At 40.9% G+C, this 17,470-nt stretch overlaps 1 protein-coding gene across 1 annotated transcript; it reads left to right on the top strand.

The window, feature by feature from the left end:
• The first annotated feature begins 5,740 nt into the window (after positions 1-5,740).
• On the top strand, positions 5,741-17,469 carry ctsz (cathepsin Z). The gene is made up of 6 exons (XM_007241536.4): positions 5,741-5,899; positions 11,501-11,664; positions 13,313-13,492; positions 13,879-14,029; positions 14,184-14,349; positions 16,890-17,469. The coding sequence occupies exons 1-6, from the start codon at positions 5,778-5,780 to the stop codon at positions 17,013-17,015; spliced, it is 909 nt and encodes a 302-aa protein (XP_007241598.2). The 5' UTR covers positions 5,741-5,777; the 3' UTR covers positions 17,016-17,469.
• Position 17,470: the final 1 nt, after the last annotated feature.

The following is a 17,470-nucleotide window of genomic DNA, read 5'->3' as shown; positions in this document are numbered from 1 at the left end:
AGAATAATTTATAAAACTGAGGTAATTATTTATTAAAATAACAGAATAATTTATTAAAACTGTATGTTGCTGCACACAGCGGAGAGCGTTCGGCGCGGCAGCGGAGGGTCCCGGCCGCGGCGGAGAGCGCTCGGCGCGGCAGCGGAGGGTCCCGGCCGCGGAGAACGCGCGGCCGCGGCGGAGAGCGCTCGACAGCGGTGAGCCGATACTTTCCAAAATAATTCCCTTAATTTAAAAATATATATATTTCCATAATTTGAAAATCTCTCGCACTCGCCACCATCTTGTTTTTTTCTGAAGCGAGCTGGAGGAGCCAGCCGCAATGCATGTTGGGATGCAGTACACCACGAAAACAGCTCTCCATGCACACTGCGAAATCGGAGCGGAGTAGTACACCATCCGGGTACCTGTAGTGCACTACAGATCCTCAGTTTGGTCGCATACTGCGTACTGCATACTGGCTTTAGGCAGATTTAGTACGCGAGTAGTATGTAGTATGCCATTCCGAATACAGCCAAACACTCGTCTAGCTTCACCCTTCCTGCAGAGAAATGGGAAATTTTCTCTTTTAAATATATTAATACGGTAGCTTGAAGGATGATTTGTACGGAGCCAGAGAGGGGCCGTGGATTAAAAAAAAAATTAAATTGAGTGAACGATTTGCAGTTTGTGCTCACGATTTATTTTATTCGTGCTCACAATTTCTGTAATTTGAGCGAACGATTTCTGTCAAGAAGCTCGGAGAGAAAGAAACATTTTCCTCTAGGGCTGATACAGAGCTGCTGTGATTATACAGTTATATGCAAACCTGCTGATTATTAAAGCTCTAGTGTTACAGGTAAAAAGTAAAGGGTAAATAATAAAAAAATAAAGCACGCGGGGAAGAGCCGACCGTGGCACCCCAACAGCGCACGGGGAAGAGCCGACCATGGCGTCCCCACAGCGCGTGGGGAGGAGCCGACAGTGGCGTCCCCACAGCGCGAGGGGAAGAGCCGACAGTGGTGTACCCACAGCGCGAGGGGAAGAGCCGACAGTGGCGTCCCCAAAGCGCACGGGGAAGAGCCGACCGTGGCGTCCCCACAGCGCGTGGGGAGGAGCCAACAGTGGCGTCCCCACAGCGCGTGGGGAAGAGCCGACAGTGGCGTCCTCACAGCGCGTGGGGAAGAGCCGACAGTGGCGTCCTCACAGCGCGCGGGGAAAAGCCGACAGTGGCGTACCCACAGTGCGCGGGGAAGAGCCGACAGTGGCGTACCCACAGCACGCGGGGAAGAGCCGACCGTGGCGCCCCCACAGCGCACGGGGAAGAACCGACAGTGGCGTACCCACAGTGCGCGGGGAAGAGCCGACAGTGGCGTACCCACAGCACGCGGGGAAGAGCCGACAGTGGCGTCCCCACAGCGCACGGGGAAGAGCCGACCGTGGCGTCCCCACAGCGCGTGGGGAGGAGCCAACAGTGGCGTCCCCACAGCGCTAGGGGAAGAGCCGACCGTGGTCCCCACAGCGCGTGGGGAAGAGCCGACAGTGGCGTCCTCACAGCGCGCGGGGAAAAGCCGACAGTGGCGTACCCACAGCGCTAGGGGAAGAGCCGACCGTGTTCCCCACAGCGCGTGGGGAAGAACCGACAGTGGCGTCCTCACAGCGCGCGGGGAAGAGCCGACAGTGGCATACCCACAGTGCGCGGGGAAGAGCCGACAGTGGCGTACCCACAGCGCGCGGGGAAGAGCCGACAGTGGCGTACCCACAGTACGCGGAGCCGAGCGCGTCGTCGGTACGCCTGCCGTGTGGGTACAGCGCGCGCAGTCCTTCGCGGAGCGTATTGACCAACAATATACACATACAGTCAATTCCAGCCATTACAACAAACATTTTTCAGATGCAGTATGACTGTGTGCTATTAAAATCATATCAAATCAAAGTTCTGATACAATGTGGAATTGTGTTTATTAATTTCTTATCTTTCAGCCAGCCTCCAAGAAAACGCACCCCTTCTTAAATCTGGTTAGCATTATTACTTATATGATACTTATATTTCATCTATATATTAATCTTTGTAGCAAAAGAAAATTAAACACATTATTCAAAATAGAGCTTGAACACGTTTATAATTATTTGTTTTATATGTCTTTTTGGGGCTTGTGACATGTTTCTGAGCAGAACACTGTGATTTGACAATATGCAGATCTTTAATCAGATATAGAAACATCATGTTACACATGACATGCGAGTTTGTTTCCATCATTATGTACATGTCAAAGGTGACCAATTGGAAGCTTAAAGAGCTTTGTCCCACCAGTATCACTAAATTATGCACAAGCAACAGTGTCTGTGATTATACTGTTAATGTATGTTTCTAAACTCATAAATCTGGATTTTTGTTTTGATGTATATCATGTAGTACATTATTTAATTTACATATAATTCCCATACAAGTTTAATTTAGATCTATATTAGATACATATAAATTAGTTCCCCACGCGCTGTGGGGACGCCACGCTTGGCTCTTCCCCGCGCGCTGTGGAGACGCCACCGCTACGACAAAATCTGCACACTGTATTTTCTACCTGTAACACTAGAGCTTTAACAATCAGCAGGTTTGTATATAACTGTATAATCACAGCAGCTCTGTAACAGAAATCGCTTCCTCGAATTACGGAAATCGTGAGCACGAACTGCAAATCGTTCACTCGAATTAAAGAAAACGTGAGCACAAACTGCTATATCGTTCACTCTAATAGAATTCTGCCCATAAAAAATTATACTTTAAGTCTTTCACCCTCTCCTATTCCCCAGTTGTGGCTCCATCATGTCTGCTACAAAACTTGAGGTGTCAATCCTCCACTATCTCTGACCATTCATCTCTGCAGGGACCCAGACTGTGAACTGACCACTTGTCTCTGCAGGGACCCTCTTTGTTTATATGATAATTTGAAACCTGACCACCCTATAGTGTTCAAAGCAGGATTCAATGTATATAATGTCCCCTCAAAATATCCCTAGTCAGATTGGTTCTGATCGACTGAGCTGTACTCATACTCTCTGTGTGTGTCAATAAACTCAAGTCAACTCTGAAGCCGTCTCCTGACTCCTGATTCCTGAAGGCCGAATTTCTAACAACTCGATTTAATTATTTTTTTATCCAAGGCCCCTTCCGGGCTCCGTAGATTTGAATTTACTTGTGAACTGGAGAAAAAAGAGGATTGTGGCTGATTTTTAATACTGTAATGCCTCAATAATAATATGTTGTACATTGATATTAAACTTGTCTTACTTGGAGCTTTTGAGAAAAATCCCTTTGAATACTTAAACACTGAGTACTTTAGGTCTGTTATTTGTGGAACTTTTTAAAAATGTTTAATTGTGTAAAGGAAGCCGTGTTAAAGTTGTATTTCTTTTTAAGGTCTATTGTTTACATTCTTAAGCAGTTTTTCTGATAATGAAGTCTGATTTCTTCATATATTGTGTAATTTTGTGGGACAAAGTAAACCCAATTATAAACAAATCCTTCATTTAAAGCCTTGTGTTTTAGATGATATGTAATCGTGAAACACTGTGACATGCATTTTTGGCCATACCACCCAGCACTATGATTAAGCAATTAATACTGGTACTTTTCTGTATTTTGGGAGAAAGACAAAAATAATTGTGCAATGACACTGATGCTTTCTAAAAGCACTGCAGAACCTCCTGCAGCTGTAAACCATTTACACACATCTTTCCACAAAATGTTTTGTTCCATTATGACAAGGTAGCGTAACAGTATCATTTTGGAAGGAAATTCTTATAACTTTGTGGTGAACATTTATCCTTTTCCATACTTTGAAAGCTTTTTCTCCTAATGTTAAATTGCTTAAAATACATTGTTTTGTTTTTATTGTTGTTGTTAATATGGTTACATTTGGTTACAGTTGAAAAGGCTCCTTCTTTGTTGATCCTTAGTCATCTTTATGCCTAGATATTAAAAATATTGTTTATTGGATTATTGTGAAGATTTAGAACACCCTTTTATTGAGCCAAATGTAGGATAAATGTGTGTACCTCATTTCAAAACATTTGTTTGGAAAAAAAAATTACTGCCATCAACCTGCCATGCTCAGAGAGAACACAACTGGCCTTGCTCCCTCTGGGTGCGTAGATGGCGCTCTCTCCCCACATCACTAAAGGGTGATGTCCGCAGCACTGGGCGTCTGTGAGCTGATGTATCAGAACCGAGTTGCTGCACTTTCCTCCAAGCCAGCTGGCAATTCTGCAATGCTGCATCAGCAGCAGCTCAGAAAGAAGCGGTGGCTGAATTCACATGTTTTGGAGGAAGCATGTGCTAGTCTTCACCCTAATAGTGATGGGGAGTCCTAATGAGTGGGCTGTGCAAAATTGGGGAGAAAATGGGAAAAAATAGAAATAAAATTACAAAAAAAAAGAAACAAAGTTTAAGTCTTGAACTTCACTAAATATAATATATTTAAAATAAAAGTAAAAGTACAAAATGTTGTATTTCAGCTTATATATGTTTGATTAACTTAGGGATTGTTTTATATGCATAGCCCTCTTTTTCACTTTGCCAAGAGTCAGATTTTCTTCATTTTCAGACTTAATCTTTGCGTGGGGGCGTGGCATAAACCGAAAGAGCCGTGTCATAATGATTCGCAGCATAACAAATAAAATTGAGGGTCTCTCCCGGAGGGCCCATTCTGAAGAACGTAATTCAGTACGTTACTCCGTGGAGGTATTCCAATGTTTTTACCTTAAATACAATTCACATACAAAATCATACAGAGGAAGCGTCCAGTATACTGTAAAGCTGTTCAAGCTAAAGACCTGAACTTTCAGTTTCAATTCTTTTTTGAACAAGGTTTTGTCCCTGATTTGTTTATAACTGGATAATAATTTAAATGCTTAATAAAGTACTAATTTTATCAACACAGAACGGTTAATGATTCAACACACAGACATAATTTTAAAGCTTTAAACTCCAGTTATAAAGCTTTTAACCTCACTGTAATTTCAGCACCAGCTCAAACAACCTGTCAGTCCTCAGTAGCAGTAATGTTCTTTGCTGTTTTAATAATACATCATTCTACTTTCCATAATGGATGAAATATCTAAGCCAAGTGGTTAATTACTAATTCATTTGCGTTTTTAGCCGTTTTAGCCGTTCATTTGCATTAATTTAGGACTCAATGGCGGGGTCCCTATAGCTGTTTGCAGTTATTTTTTGATGTAATGGCGGAGATATGAAGTGGTGAGGTTCTCCATAAACCAACACTGGCAATTTGTGTTATAATTAATTCAGTATCAATGTCAGAGGGGGTCGTAGCCCTTTTATGGGGGACTCAAGCTGCTCTAAAACGAATCTCAGCATTCCTAAATGTAAAACAGTTGTTTTTGTTGTTGTTTTTTTCAACAGAATTGTGTCTCTGGGGTTACAAAGTACATCATTAAACAGAATTTAAAAAATGACTGATAATCCACTTTCTCTCTGCTGCACACACAGAAACAGCAGCACCCTTTACTCTGTTGTTGGTAAATGAATAAGGGAAATCAGTAAATGATGGAACATCATTGCTCAACGTGAGCAAATGCCTTAAAAAACCCATACTGACTTTTGAGTATTAACCATCAACCTAATTTACATAATTTTAAAAAAGTGAGAACGAAAACGAAAACGCTCCCAGGTCAATGACGTCGTATATCTTTTGTCCAATAGGCAACTGGAAAGCCCCGCCCCCCCGGACTGTAAGGAACCCGAGTTGGGCTGAAAGTCATATGACCGGGTGGATAGCATGGAGCTCGCGCTGCTGCTGCTGTGTTTGTTGACTGCATCTGGAGCTTCCGCCGGTCGGTATTTTAACCCGGATCAGCCCTGTTTCAGACCGTTACCGTGGAGAGCCCGGATCGGCCGCAGGTCTGAACTCACCCTTTATTTCTGGTTATGATTCTGTTATCTAATATTTAGGTCTGTCTAGATTAAAACACAGTAAATCTTTATTCTGTGTAGAAATGTAAGTATCGGTTAGGCTCGCGAATCTCAGCGGAAGCTAGTCGCTGTGTGAACCGCTGGCAGCCGGGGGTTTAGTTAAACTGAAGGCAGTGAGCCCGGCAGGCCGGCTGTAGGGCCGGTGTTCTGTCAAGTTCTGCTACCCTGTCGAACCGGACTACAGTAAAAATAAAACTGTAAAAAATGATTAGCTAAAATCACTATTTATACAAAAGTTAATTAAAAACATATTTTTATGACTTTTTACACAGTTGTGACACTCAAGCAAACAATGAGTGTTAGTTCAGATTGTACAATGCACCCGGAAAAAAAATTATCAGGAAAAACTAGAGGTGGGTAACCCAGGTCCAGAAAGTAAAAATCCAACCCAGGTTTTTGTACCAACTGCTTTAGGCGGCTCTGTGTATAGCTGAGCTGCATCAGAGCCGCCCAGGCAGTGTTGCCAACTTAGCGACTTTGTCGCTATATTTAGCGACTTTTCAGACCCTCTAGCGACTTTTTTTTTGTAAAAAAGCGACTAGCGACAAATCTAGCGAGTTTTTGTGGTGTTATTGGAGACTTTTGGCGACTCTGAGATGAACACGCGCTCTACAGTTACTGTCCTCCGCGCTGCAGCGGGCGCTGCCGTCAGCCCCGCCCCACACCACTCACAGTGCAGTCCCACACTCTCTCACACTCAGAGCACACACACACCGCTCCTCGAACACATTGTAAATGAATCGCGCGTGCCCACAGCCGCCGCTGACTGACCTGCTCTGTATTTACAGAGCAGAAGTATAAATATTAATGTGTCTTCAGTGTGACACGAAAAGAAATCCCTTAATTTAACTCACACAGTCTCAATCATTCACTCACCTCATTCACCACACAGCCTGTCACTCACCTCCTCCACAGTGTCTGCCTCTTTATTAAAAGCTAAATATCTATTGAACCATTGAACAATTTGTCTATGATAGGTTTAAAAATAAAGAAAACTTAAGAAAATGTAAAAAAAAATAAAACAAACAAATTAAAAAACAAACAAAAAAAAAAACATAGAATAACAGTTCCGGCTGCTCTTTTAATAACATTTAAGAACAATGGCAAAAAACTAATTTATGTAATTCACGTAAAAATGAAGTTATGTAAAAAAAAAGTGATGTCCTATTTAAAAAACAACAGAAGTTGTTCATTTGTAACATTTCTAACATATTTATGGTGTTTTTTACTCAATTGTTTCTCTCCCACAACCCTAATCCTTTACAGCTTCAAAAACATGTATTATGCAAATTAGGCGACTTTTATAGCTACTTTCCTTACTGAGTAGTTGGCAACACTGCGCCCAGGCACTTGGTACAAAACCCTAGGATAGATTACTTTCTGGACCTGGGTTACCCACCTCTAGGAAAAACACATGAAAAACAGAACACAGGTGTATTAGAATATACAGTAACTTTACAGTATGTAAAATATGCACAATACACACAATAACTTACACTGTACACATACTGACATATGGTATTGCACTGAAATACGTTAGGTATGACTGAATATACAAATATACAATGCTATATAGATGTGCAGATATCTAGAGTACGTGTGTGGAAGTGATGAAATAGAGTAACTACCAGTAAAGTGCAGGGCGCAGAATGTATGTGGGATAAGTGTGGGAAAGTCTGATAGGTGCAAAGGTGCAGGGTGCAGTGCTTGTTTAGAGGACAGTGGGGTGGGTTGGGCAGAACACTGGTCTGCCTGCTGTTCCACAGCCTGGTCGCCTGGGGTAAGAAGCTATTTCAGTGGGTAGCACAACTCGATAGAACACATAATAATTAACAATAATTAGAAGCTCTCTGGACTAAGCTATTAAACTTCACCTTTAACAGCAACACCGAAGCTGCTGTAGATTTTAGATAAAACAAAGCGATTAACATTATGGTAAATAGCCACACAGCCTGAAATTTCACTGAAATAGCAGAGAGAACAGACACTTAATTTGTGTATTTTTATATCACACATAACACACAGACAATAACTGCCTATGCAAGCACAAAACTGACTTTTCTGATTGGTCAGCCCTCCCCAGTTGGCATTTTAACTTTAAATCAATGTAAGGAAACACGAAAAAAGAAAGAGAAAAAAAAACACAGAAAAAACTGTATGCCATGATACAAAATTAACAATTTTATTTGTATTATATCTCTCTCTGAATATACATATCTGAGATGTAGGAACTGTACAACTACAAACAAAAAGCAAGTAGCTAAAACTAGAAAATTCTATGGTTAACAGAATGTTAATTACTGTAGTATAGCTGGGTATAAAGAATTTCACCCACCACGACCAATCTGATTCAACATTTGATATTAAAAACACAAAAGTAAAACAAATTAAACATGAACAGACCCCCAAGTATGATGAAGAATTGTTGCTAAATTATAAAAGCAATTATTGCAAATTGAAGTAAAACACTTTTTCATCCCTTAACGTTTGAAACAATAGACATTACTTCAACCACATTTCAGCGTCGAAGGTCTGTTGTGTGGCAGCTGGGTCAGTTCAGGTCTGAATGGGTTCTGCTCTAAAGGTCTGTGTTTAGTGGTGGAGCTTTACGGTGCTGTTTTTAATTAGCGCCACTGTCTCAGAACACAGGCGGTGAGCAGGTTAGGCGCTGCCTGTGGGGAGGAGAATAAGCAGGTGCGACTCGGTCCAGAGGTCGTGTTTTGCTGTCTTTTCTTTTTTAGAGCATCCATTTCTCTAAATGAGTCTTTCTTCATTCTCCTACTGTCGTTTCTCGCTGCCTACCTCTCCTGTGCGCGCGCTACCCGCCGGAATCCGCACTGATTTGATTGGCTTTGGTATGTTTACAACGCACGCGATTGGTCTGTGAGAATTTACTGCACCGCGGTGCCCCCTCCGTAAAGTTACTCCGCTTAAAGTAACACTGTTACAACCCCTGGCAAAAAGTATGGAATCACCAGTCTTGGATGAGCACTCCTTCAGACATTTCATTCTGTAAAACAAACTCTGATCAAAAACATGATACAATAATAAGGTCATTCCAAAGTGCAACTTGTTGGCTTTCAGGAACACTCAAAGAAATGAAGAAAAAACATTGTGGAAGTCAGTGAATGTTACTTTTATTGACCAACCACAGGGAAAAAAATATGGAATCACTCAATTCTGAGGAAAAAAGTATGGAATCATGAAAAACAGATAAACAAAAGATGATTCAAAATACATCACTAGTATTTAGTTGCACCACCTTTGGCTTTTATAACGGCTTTCAGTCTCTGAGGCATGGACTTGATGAGTGACAAACAGTATTCTGCATCAATTTGGTGCCAACTCTCTTTGATAGCAGTTGCCAGATCAGCTTTGCAGGTCGGAGCCTTCTTGTGGACCATTTTTTTCAATTTCCACCACAGGTTTTCAATTGGGTTGAGATCTGGACTATTTGCAGGCCATGACATCGACTGAATGTGTCTTCTGTGCCTTCACTGTTTTTGCCCTATGGCACGATGCATTGTCATCTTGGAAAATTATTTCATTATCTCCAAACATCTGTTCAATTGAAGGGATGAGAAAACTGTCCAAAATGTCAATGTAAACTTGTGCATTGATAGAAGAATTAACCACAGTCATCTCCCCAGTGCCTTTGCCTGACATGCAGCCCCATATCATCAAGGACTGTGGAAATTTGGTTGTTTTCTTCAGGCAGGCCTCTTCATAAATCTCACTGGAACGGCACCAAACAAAAGTTCCAGCATCATCACCTTGTCCAATGCAGATTCTTGACTCATCACTGAACTTTCATCCAGTCATCCACAGTCCATGATTGCCTCTCCTTAGCCCACTGCAGTCTTGTTCTTTTATGTTTAGGTGTCAATGATGGTTTTCTTTTAGCTTTCCTGTATTGAAATCCCATTTCCTTTAGGCGATTTCTTACGGTTCGGTCACATACATTGGCTCCAGCTTCTTCCCATTTATGCTTCATCTGTTTAGTTGTACTTTTTCGGTTTTCAAGACAAATGGCCTTAAGTTGCTTGTCTTGACGCTTTGATGTCTTTCTCTGTCTACCAGTACGCTTGGCTTTAACAACCATTCCATGCTGTTTGTATTTGGTCCATATCTTGGATACAGCTGACTGTGAACAGCCCACATCTTTAGCAACCATGCGTGAAGAGTTACCTTCTTCAAGAAGTTTCACAATCCTCTCTTTTGTTTCAAGAGACATTTCTCTTGTTGGAGCCATGGTTCTTGCCACTCTAATTCGTCCAGCAGCCCTCCAAGGTGTCATGACTGCAGGTGTTTTTAACTGCAGACTAACGAGCAGATCTAATCTGAGGCAGGTGTCCATTTAGGGAAAGGAAATTGACTGGGTGTGTCCTTATTTTCTACCTTCAATTTGAGTGATTCCATACTTTTTTCCTCAGAATTGAGTGATTCCATATTTTTTTCCCTGTGGTTGGTCAATAAAAGTAACATTCACTGACTTCCACAATGTTTTTTCTTCATTTCTTTGAGTGTTCCTGAAAGCCAACAAGTTGCACTTTGGAATGACCTTATTATTGTATCATGTTTTTGATCAGAGTTTGTTTTACAGAATGAAATGTCTGAAGGAGTGCTCATCCAAGACTGGTGATTCCATACTTTTTGCCAGGGGTTGTAAATATTCATACGGCCATGAGGGTTCCACCATTATTTTAAAGAGGCAGTCTGATGTATCTTAAATTAAAATAAATTAATTAATATTTCACTATATTGGTTATACCACTGATTCTTCATAATTAAACAAAATTAAATAAAACGGGTTATTTTTTTATTTTGGCTCTTCAGAAATGCAGAAGTGCAGCTCCCTCATTTTGTTTTTGTTTATTATCCAGTTATTACTTTTTTTTATTAATTGGGTCTTATATGAATTTAGAGTTTTTTTATGATCTGGTATTCTTCCTTTATTCTCTACTTTAAGACTAAATAGAAATAGTAATGTATTTTATTGAACAAACATTTTTGTAACAGACAAACATTGTTTGTGACAGTGGCACAAATTCTAAGATTCTAAGATTCATGTCACTCAAGTCAGTAGCTTCTTGCTAAACATTTTTTAAACTGTTTGGTCCAAAAAAAAAAAAGAAATTCTGGCACTGTGACGAATACTTGTCAAGAAATAAAAGATACAATTAAACAACATCATTATTAAAAGTACCCCATCCTGATAACATCAAATATCAAATCATCGCAAAGCCATTACCAGTAGGACCCAGTAGGATCTAGTGAGCCATACTCAACTATATTCTGTAGTGTAATTACTGTAAAATTAGGGGGAAGTACAGTGAACTTCAGATTTGGTTAAATGTTTTCATGCCATTTTCATTTGGAAATGCACAGCCTTTTGTTTAGCATGTGCTATGTATGTAGGTAGTAGGTGCCCTATGTGCATCCCAAAAGTTGTGCGCCTAGATTTAAAGTCAGAAAAAGAAGCTCAGGTTTAGAGAGTAATTGATCAGAAAAGGTGTGTTTGTTTTTCAGGACTGTACCTCGTCCTCATGAGTACTTGAATGTCGCGGAGCTGCCCAAAGCATGGGATTGGAGAAATATCAACGGCACCAACTTTGTGAGCACAACTCGGAACCAGCACATCCCTCAATACTGTGGATCCTGCTGGGCTCATGGCAGCACTAGCGCTCTCGCAGGTTTGGCACAGCTCCTAAACCTCTGCCCAGTCATAGCTGTTTTACCACCAGCTTGAAGTCTTGTAGACTTGAATGCGGGCAAAGCTGTAGAATGCTACGAATATTGTACTCAGTTGGGCAGGATTTTCCAGTACCAGAGTCACAGCCAGATGACTATTACTGTATTGTGGAAAAAGTTATGCTTAGTTCCTGTTACCAAGAAAAAATGTCCATTGTCCAAATTTCCTTTGTGACTATTGACTAGTAGCTTTGACCTTAAATAAGGTGATAATATTTGAAAGGATAGTCCTTAAGCATTTCCGGTCATTAGTTCAATCACTTGACCTTCTGCACTTTGCCAACCAGACCAGTATAGGAATTTTTTTCTGAACCGGCCATGTACTGATCTGGATTAGGCTGGCAGCAGTTTAAGAATTATGTTGTTTTTTTTGTGTGTTTGACACCTTTCAACCAGCCCTTCTCGGAACAAAGTTGCTTTAAATGTAGGTGAAGGAATCACTTGTAGCCTTGATTACCAACTACCTCACAGGTTGACCTCAGTTTGGACAACTACTGTATGTCAAACGTAATAGTCGTGTTATTAAATTTTAAAATTTTGGAAGGAGGGACTTGTCTGAAGCCTTGTCCTCAATCTAACATCCTATAAAATACGATTAGTTTCATGGCGAGTTTTTGCAATAGTTGGGAGATCCCTGAGACACATTTGAGGACTCTCCGTGCTGCGTACCCCTGCCACTCCAGGGCAAGCTCTGCCAGCTCCTTAGCATTCGCTTTTCTGCAGAAAAAACTGAACAAGATTGAAACATCATAAGCACACTGCCGCCTTTTTCCCGCCCGGCTGACAATGCTTCCTTAGCCACTTTTGCTGCTGTTGCTGTTTTTGAGGGCTATAATTATACAATTCTCTTGCCTTATCACAGAGCCAACATTTGTTTGCAGCATACCAACTAACTAATGACTAGATCAGCCTCTTAATCCCTGGCCTGAACCGCTAGCACCAACAAGCAACCAGCTTTCCTTTCCTCACACTAAGTTTAAGTACTTACCACAATCAAGTGCCAGACTACTGTTTACAACCTAATCACCATCTTACCCATTTTCCTCCCATGCTGCCTATACCTAAGTAAGGAAAACTACTCAGTGTTATGGCCAATAATTCTTACTCCCTCCGTGCCAGTTTGAAATCATTTTGAAACACCATCAGCCATGGTCTGAGAGTGCACAGCAGAACGGTACAGGAGTTATTTTCTACCAGTAAATTAAAATATGTATTTACTAGTTATTTTTACTTATATTGTGTATGCTGTAGTTGTCTCTGTACAACTCTGTCAAATGAATTTCCTTTGGGTTAAATAAAGTTCTAAAGTTCTAAAAGAAAAATGTAATAAAATGAAAGAAGTGGAAGAAATTCATCGTGGGCTGAATTTGAAAATTGCTGGCTGTTTTAGGAAATTGCACATTGTTAATTCATTACAAACCGCAGCAGGAACAGGCATGTCTTATAAAGTGTGTGCTGCTTCCTGACCGTCCAGCTTTGATCCTCAGAATAGTTTGGCTCAAAGCCAGAGAAGGAGAAAGTTAAGACTTCTGTATACTGATCAAGTTTCAGGTTCTTTTAAAAGTAAAATGGATCTCCTGTTTGTTTCAGATCGGATAAATATCAAGCGAAAGGCAGCGTGGCCCTCAGCATATCTCTCCGTCCAGAATGTCATCGATTGCGCAGAGGCTGGATCCTGTCATGGGGGGGATCACTCTGGAGTGTGGGAGTATGCCAACACCCACGGCATTCCAGACGAGACCTGCAACAACTACCAGGCCAAAGACCAAAGTAAAACCTGCAGCCCACCTGATTACAGACCAGTTAGATAAACCAAGAAAAGTGCATTCAGCGTGTAATTAATGAGAGTGATGACTGTGAAAGTGTTAATAAGAAAGGTAGATGATGGAAAACAGCAGAGCATATGTAGAGAAACTGTAATATTTGATCGATTGTTTTTCATTTTGTTAATTATCCTGATTGATCTGAGTGTTTGTTTATTGTTCACTGAAGTTTTATATTTTAATGTAAGTGAAGTGGAGCAGTATGTAATGTTTCTGGATTAAAGGGTACAGATATTGTAAAAATATCTCAAGTTTAATATAATTTGTGATGTTATAATATTAAACATAATATTAAAGGTAATCTATCATGTATGTGTTTGTGTTTCTGTGTAGAGTGTAAACCCTTTAACCAGTGTGGGACATGCACTACATTTGGTCAGTGTAATGTGGTGAAGAACTACACTCTGTGGAAGGTGGGAGATTACGGGCAGGTCAGCGGTCTGGAGAAGATGAAGGCTGAGATCTACGCTGGAGGACCCATCAGGTAGCAACACCGTGCCTGAATGTTTAGGTTACATCGTCTGTGAAAATAAATGTTGAAAGGTTAAAAAAATGTTTTATGCTCTGAGGTTGTAATCAATTAGTTTTGCAGTTACTCAGGTGTTTGTGTGTGCATGCATGTATGCGTTTGTCTGTAGCTGTGGGATCATGGCCACTGATCGGCTGGATGCATACACCGGTGGTCTATACTCGCAGTATGTGGAGACCCCCTACATCAACCACATAGTGTCAGTGGCCGGCTGGGGAGTAGACGAGAGCGGGGTGGAGTTCTGGGTAGTGAGGAACTCATGGGGAGAACCATGGGTAAGCACCATCTGTCAACAGATTGTCTATCTCATAAAATTTTAACTTGACAGTGTGTTCAGTTTAATATCATTACCACCGCTTTATTTTTATATTTTATCACCTTCACTGACATATAAAAGAACTGTATATATTTTGTTTAAATGGTGTGTCACGTCTGGCTTTAAAAGGGGGGGTGCATAGGTCATTCATACTTTATCTCGTGTTGTGGCACATTCAGCTAAATTCAGTTAACTTTTACACCTTACAGAGCTGGATTTACTCACTTTTGATTGATTTTGTTGTTTGACTGCAGTTTTGCAACAAGACCGTTGAGTTCCTCTGTTCCTGTATCAACAAAGTTGAACTCTTGGCTATTATGCGACTGGGGTCTTTAATACATTTATCAATAGCATCTGTTGATTGTAAAGGTGAACCCCAAGAGAACATTTAGAAGTCCAGTCCAAGTGGTTATCCATTTCCTTTGGATATATGCGATTTGTAGCTGCAGTTTAGCTATAAGAGGTAGGCCACATGACGCAAACAGCAAATTTTAATTATGACTGGGTGAAGTGACTTTCTAAGCTGACTAGCTAAATAAATTGTTTGGACACAATTTTGTCAAAAGTATTCACCCATCCAGCCCACTGTTTCCCAGAGGTTGTCAATCACTACAGACCTCCAAACTTCAGAACAGTACATAGAGAGCTTCACAGAATGGGTTTCAATGGCTGAGCAGCTCCATCCAGCCCTATATAATGCCACCACTGGACTCTAGAGCAGTAGAGACGTGTTCTCTGTAGTGACTAATTACTCTTAAAAAAAGGGTTCTGACTTTTTCTAAAGAATTGTCATTATACAGGTCCTTCTCAAAAAATTAGCATATTGTGATAAAGTTTATTCTTTTCCATAATGAAATGATAAAAAATAAACTTTCATATATTTTAGATTCATTGCACACCAACTGAAATATTTCAGGTCTTTTATTGTTTTAATACTGATGATTTTGGCATACAGCTCATGAAAACCCAAAACTCCTATCTCACAAAATTAGCATATGATGAAAAGGTTCTCTAAACGAGCTATTAACATAATCATCTGAATCAACGAATTCAACTCTAAACACCTGCAAAAGATTCCTGAGGCTTTTAAAAACTCCCAGCCTGGTTCATTACTCAAAACCGCAATCATGGGTAAGACTGCCAACCTGACCACTGTCCAGAAGGCCATTATTGACACCCTCTAGCAAGAGGGTAAGACACAGAAAGAGATTTCTGAACAAAAAGGCTGTTCCCAGAGTACTGTATCAAGGCACCTCAGTGGGAAGTCTGTGGGAAGGAAAAAGTGTGGCAGAAAACGCTGCACAACGAGAAGAGGTGACCGGACCCTGAGGAAGATTGTGGAGAATCTTCCAGACCTTGGGGGACCTGCGGAAGCAGTGGACTGAGTCTGGAGTAGAAACATCCAGAGCGGTGGTGCACAGGCGTGTGCAGGAAATGGGCTACAGGTGCCGCATTCCTAGGTCAAGCCACTTTTGAACCAGAAACAGCGGCAGAAGCGCCTGACCTGGGCTACAGAGAAGCAGCACTGGACTGTTGCTCAATTTTTGCATGTCATTCAAAAATCAAGGTGCCAGAGTCTGGAGGAAGACTGAGGAGAAGGAGATGCCAAAAAGCCTGAAGTCCAGTGTCAAGGACCCACAGTCAGTGAGGGTCTGGGGTGCCATGTCAGCTGCTGGTGTTGGTCCACTGTGTTTTATCAAGGGCAAGGTCAATGCAGCTAGCAATTAGGAGATTTTGGAGCACTTCATGCTTCCATCTGCTGAAAAGCTTTATGGAGATGAAGATTTCATTTTTCAGCAGGACCTGGCACCTGCTCACAGTGCCAAAACCACTGGGATGATATTACTGTGCTCAATTGGTCTGCCAACTCTCCTGACCTGAAGCCCATAGAGAATCTGTGGAATATTGTAAAGAGAAAGTTGAGAGACGCAAGACCCAACACTGGATAAGCTTAAGGCCGCTATTGAAGCATCCTGGGCCTCCATAACACCTCAGCAGTGCCACAGGCTGATTGCCTCCATGCCACGCCACACTGAAGCAGTCATTTCTGCAAAAGGATTCCCAACCAAGTATTGAGTGCATAACTGAACATAATTATTTGAAGGTTGACTTTTTTGTATTAAAAACACTTTTCTTTTATTGGTCGGATGAAATATGCTAATTTTTTAGATACTTTTTTGCCAAAATCATCAATATTAAAACAATAAAAAGCTTGAACTACTTCAGTAGTGTGTAATGAATCTAAAATATATGAAAGTCTAATGTTTATCAGTACATTACAGAAAATAATGAACTTTATCACAATATGCAAATTTTTTGAGAAGGACCTGTATGTACCTGGTGAATGTTTACACTAAACTGAATCTAAACCTGCTCTGTTTTATGGTGTTAATTACTGTCACTTCTCTTATATGTTCTTATGGTGATGTTAGTGGTGAGAATGTAAACAGTTTTGGTCGAGTTTTGTGGTTTTGTTCTGATCGTCTCTCTGGTTCACAGGGAGAAAAAGGTTGGTTGAGGATAGTCACCAGCGCATACAAAGGTGGCAGTGGGAGTCACTATAACCTGGCTCTGGAGGAAGACTGCATGTATGGAGATCCCATTCTTGCTCCGAGCTACTTGTGAATGCTGAGTTAGAGCTGCAGCGTGTTGTTTCCACATTTAAATCGAAATGTCGCTGGCATGTACTGTGTGGGGTTTATCCTCTCTAAACCTCGGGTCAAACCAAAGACCTTCAATCATGTACATTTCTTCTATTATTACGTTTTCACATTTTCTTCTCTCAGGACTTCTTCCTTTACTTCAGAACCATGAGTTTCTGATTTAAGCTCTGTTGATTTTAAAGTGCCGGTTGGTGAACATTTAAAAATTAGTTTATGAAAGGGATGGATCAACCGATCTTACAAAATAGCCTTTTTAAGCTTTTATAGTTAACATTTCTGGTGTGTTTAATTCTGTGTTTATAAACCGAGCAGGTCTGTAAACGAGTATGTTAGCTCTGCTGTTGATTGAAAAGGATATTTGTTTATTCTAATAATAATTATATAATAATTATATAATAAAACACACTGACAAACAAC

This window comes from Astyanax mexicanus, chromosome 5 (genome assembly GCF_023375975.1).
Source record: "Astyanax mexicanus isolate ESR-SI-001 chromosome 5, AstMex3_surface, whole genome shotgun sequence".
In the NCBI taxonomy this organism is placed as follows: domain Eukaryota; kingdom Metazoa; phylum Chordata; class Actinopteri; order Characiformes; family Acestrorhamphidae; genus Astyanax; species Astyanax mexicanus.
The sequence above is the reverse complement of the archived record's forward strand: the minus strand, read 5'-3'. Positions and strand labels throughout refer to the sequence as shown.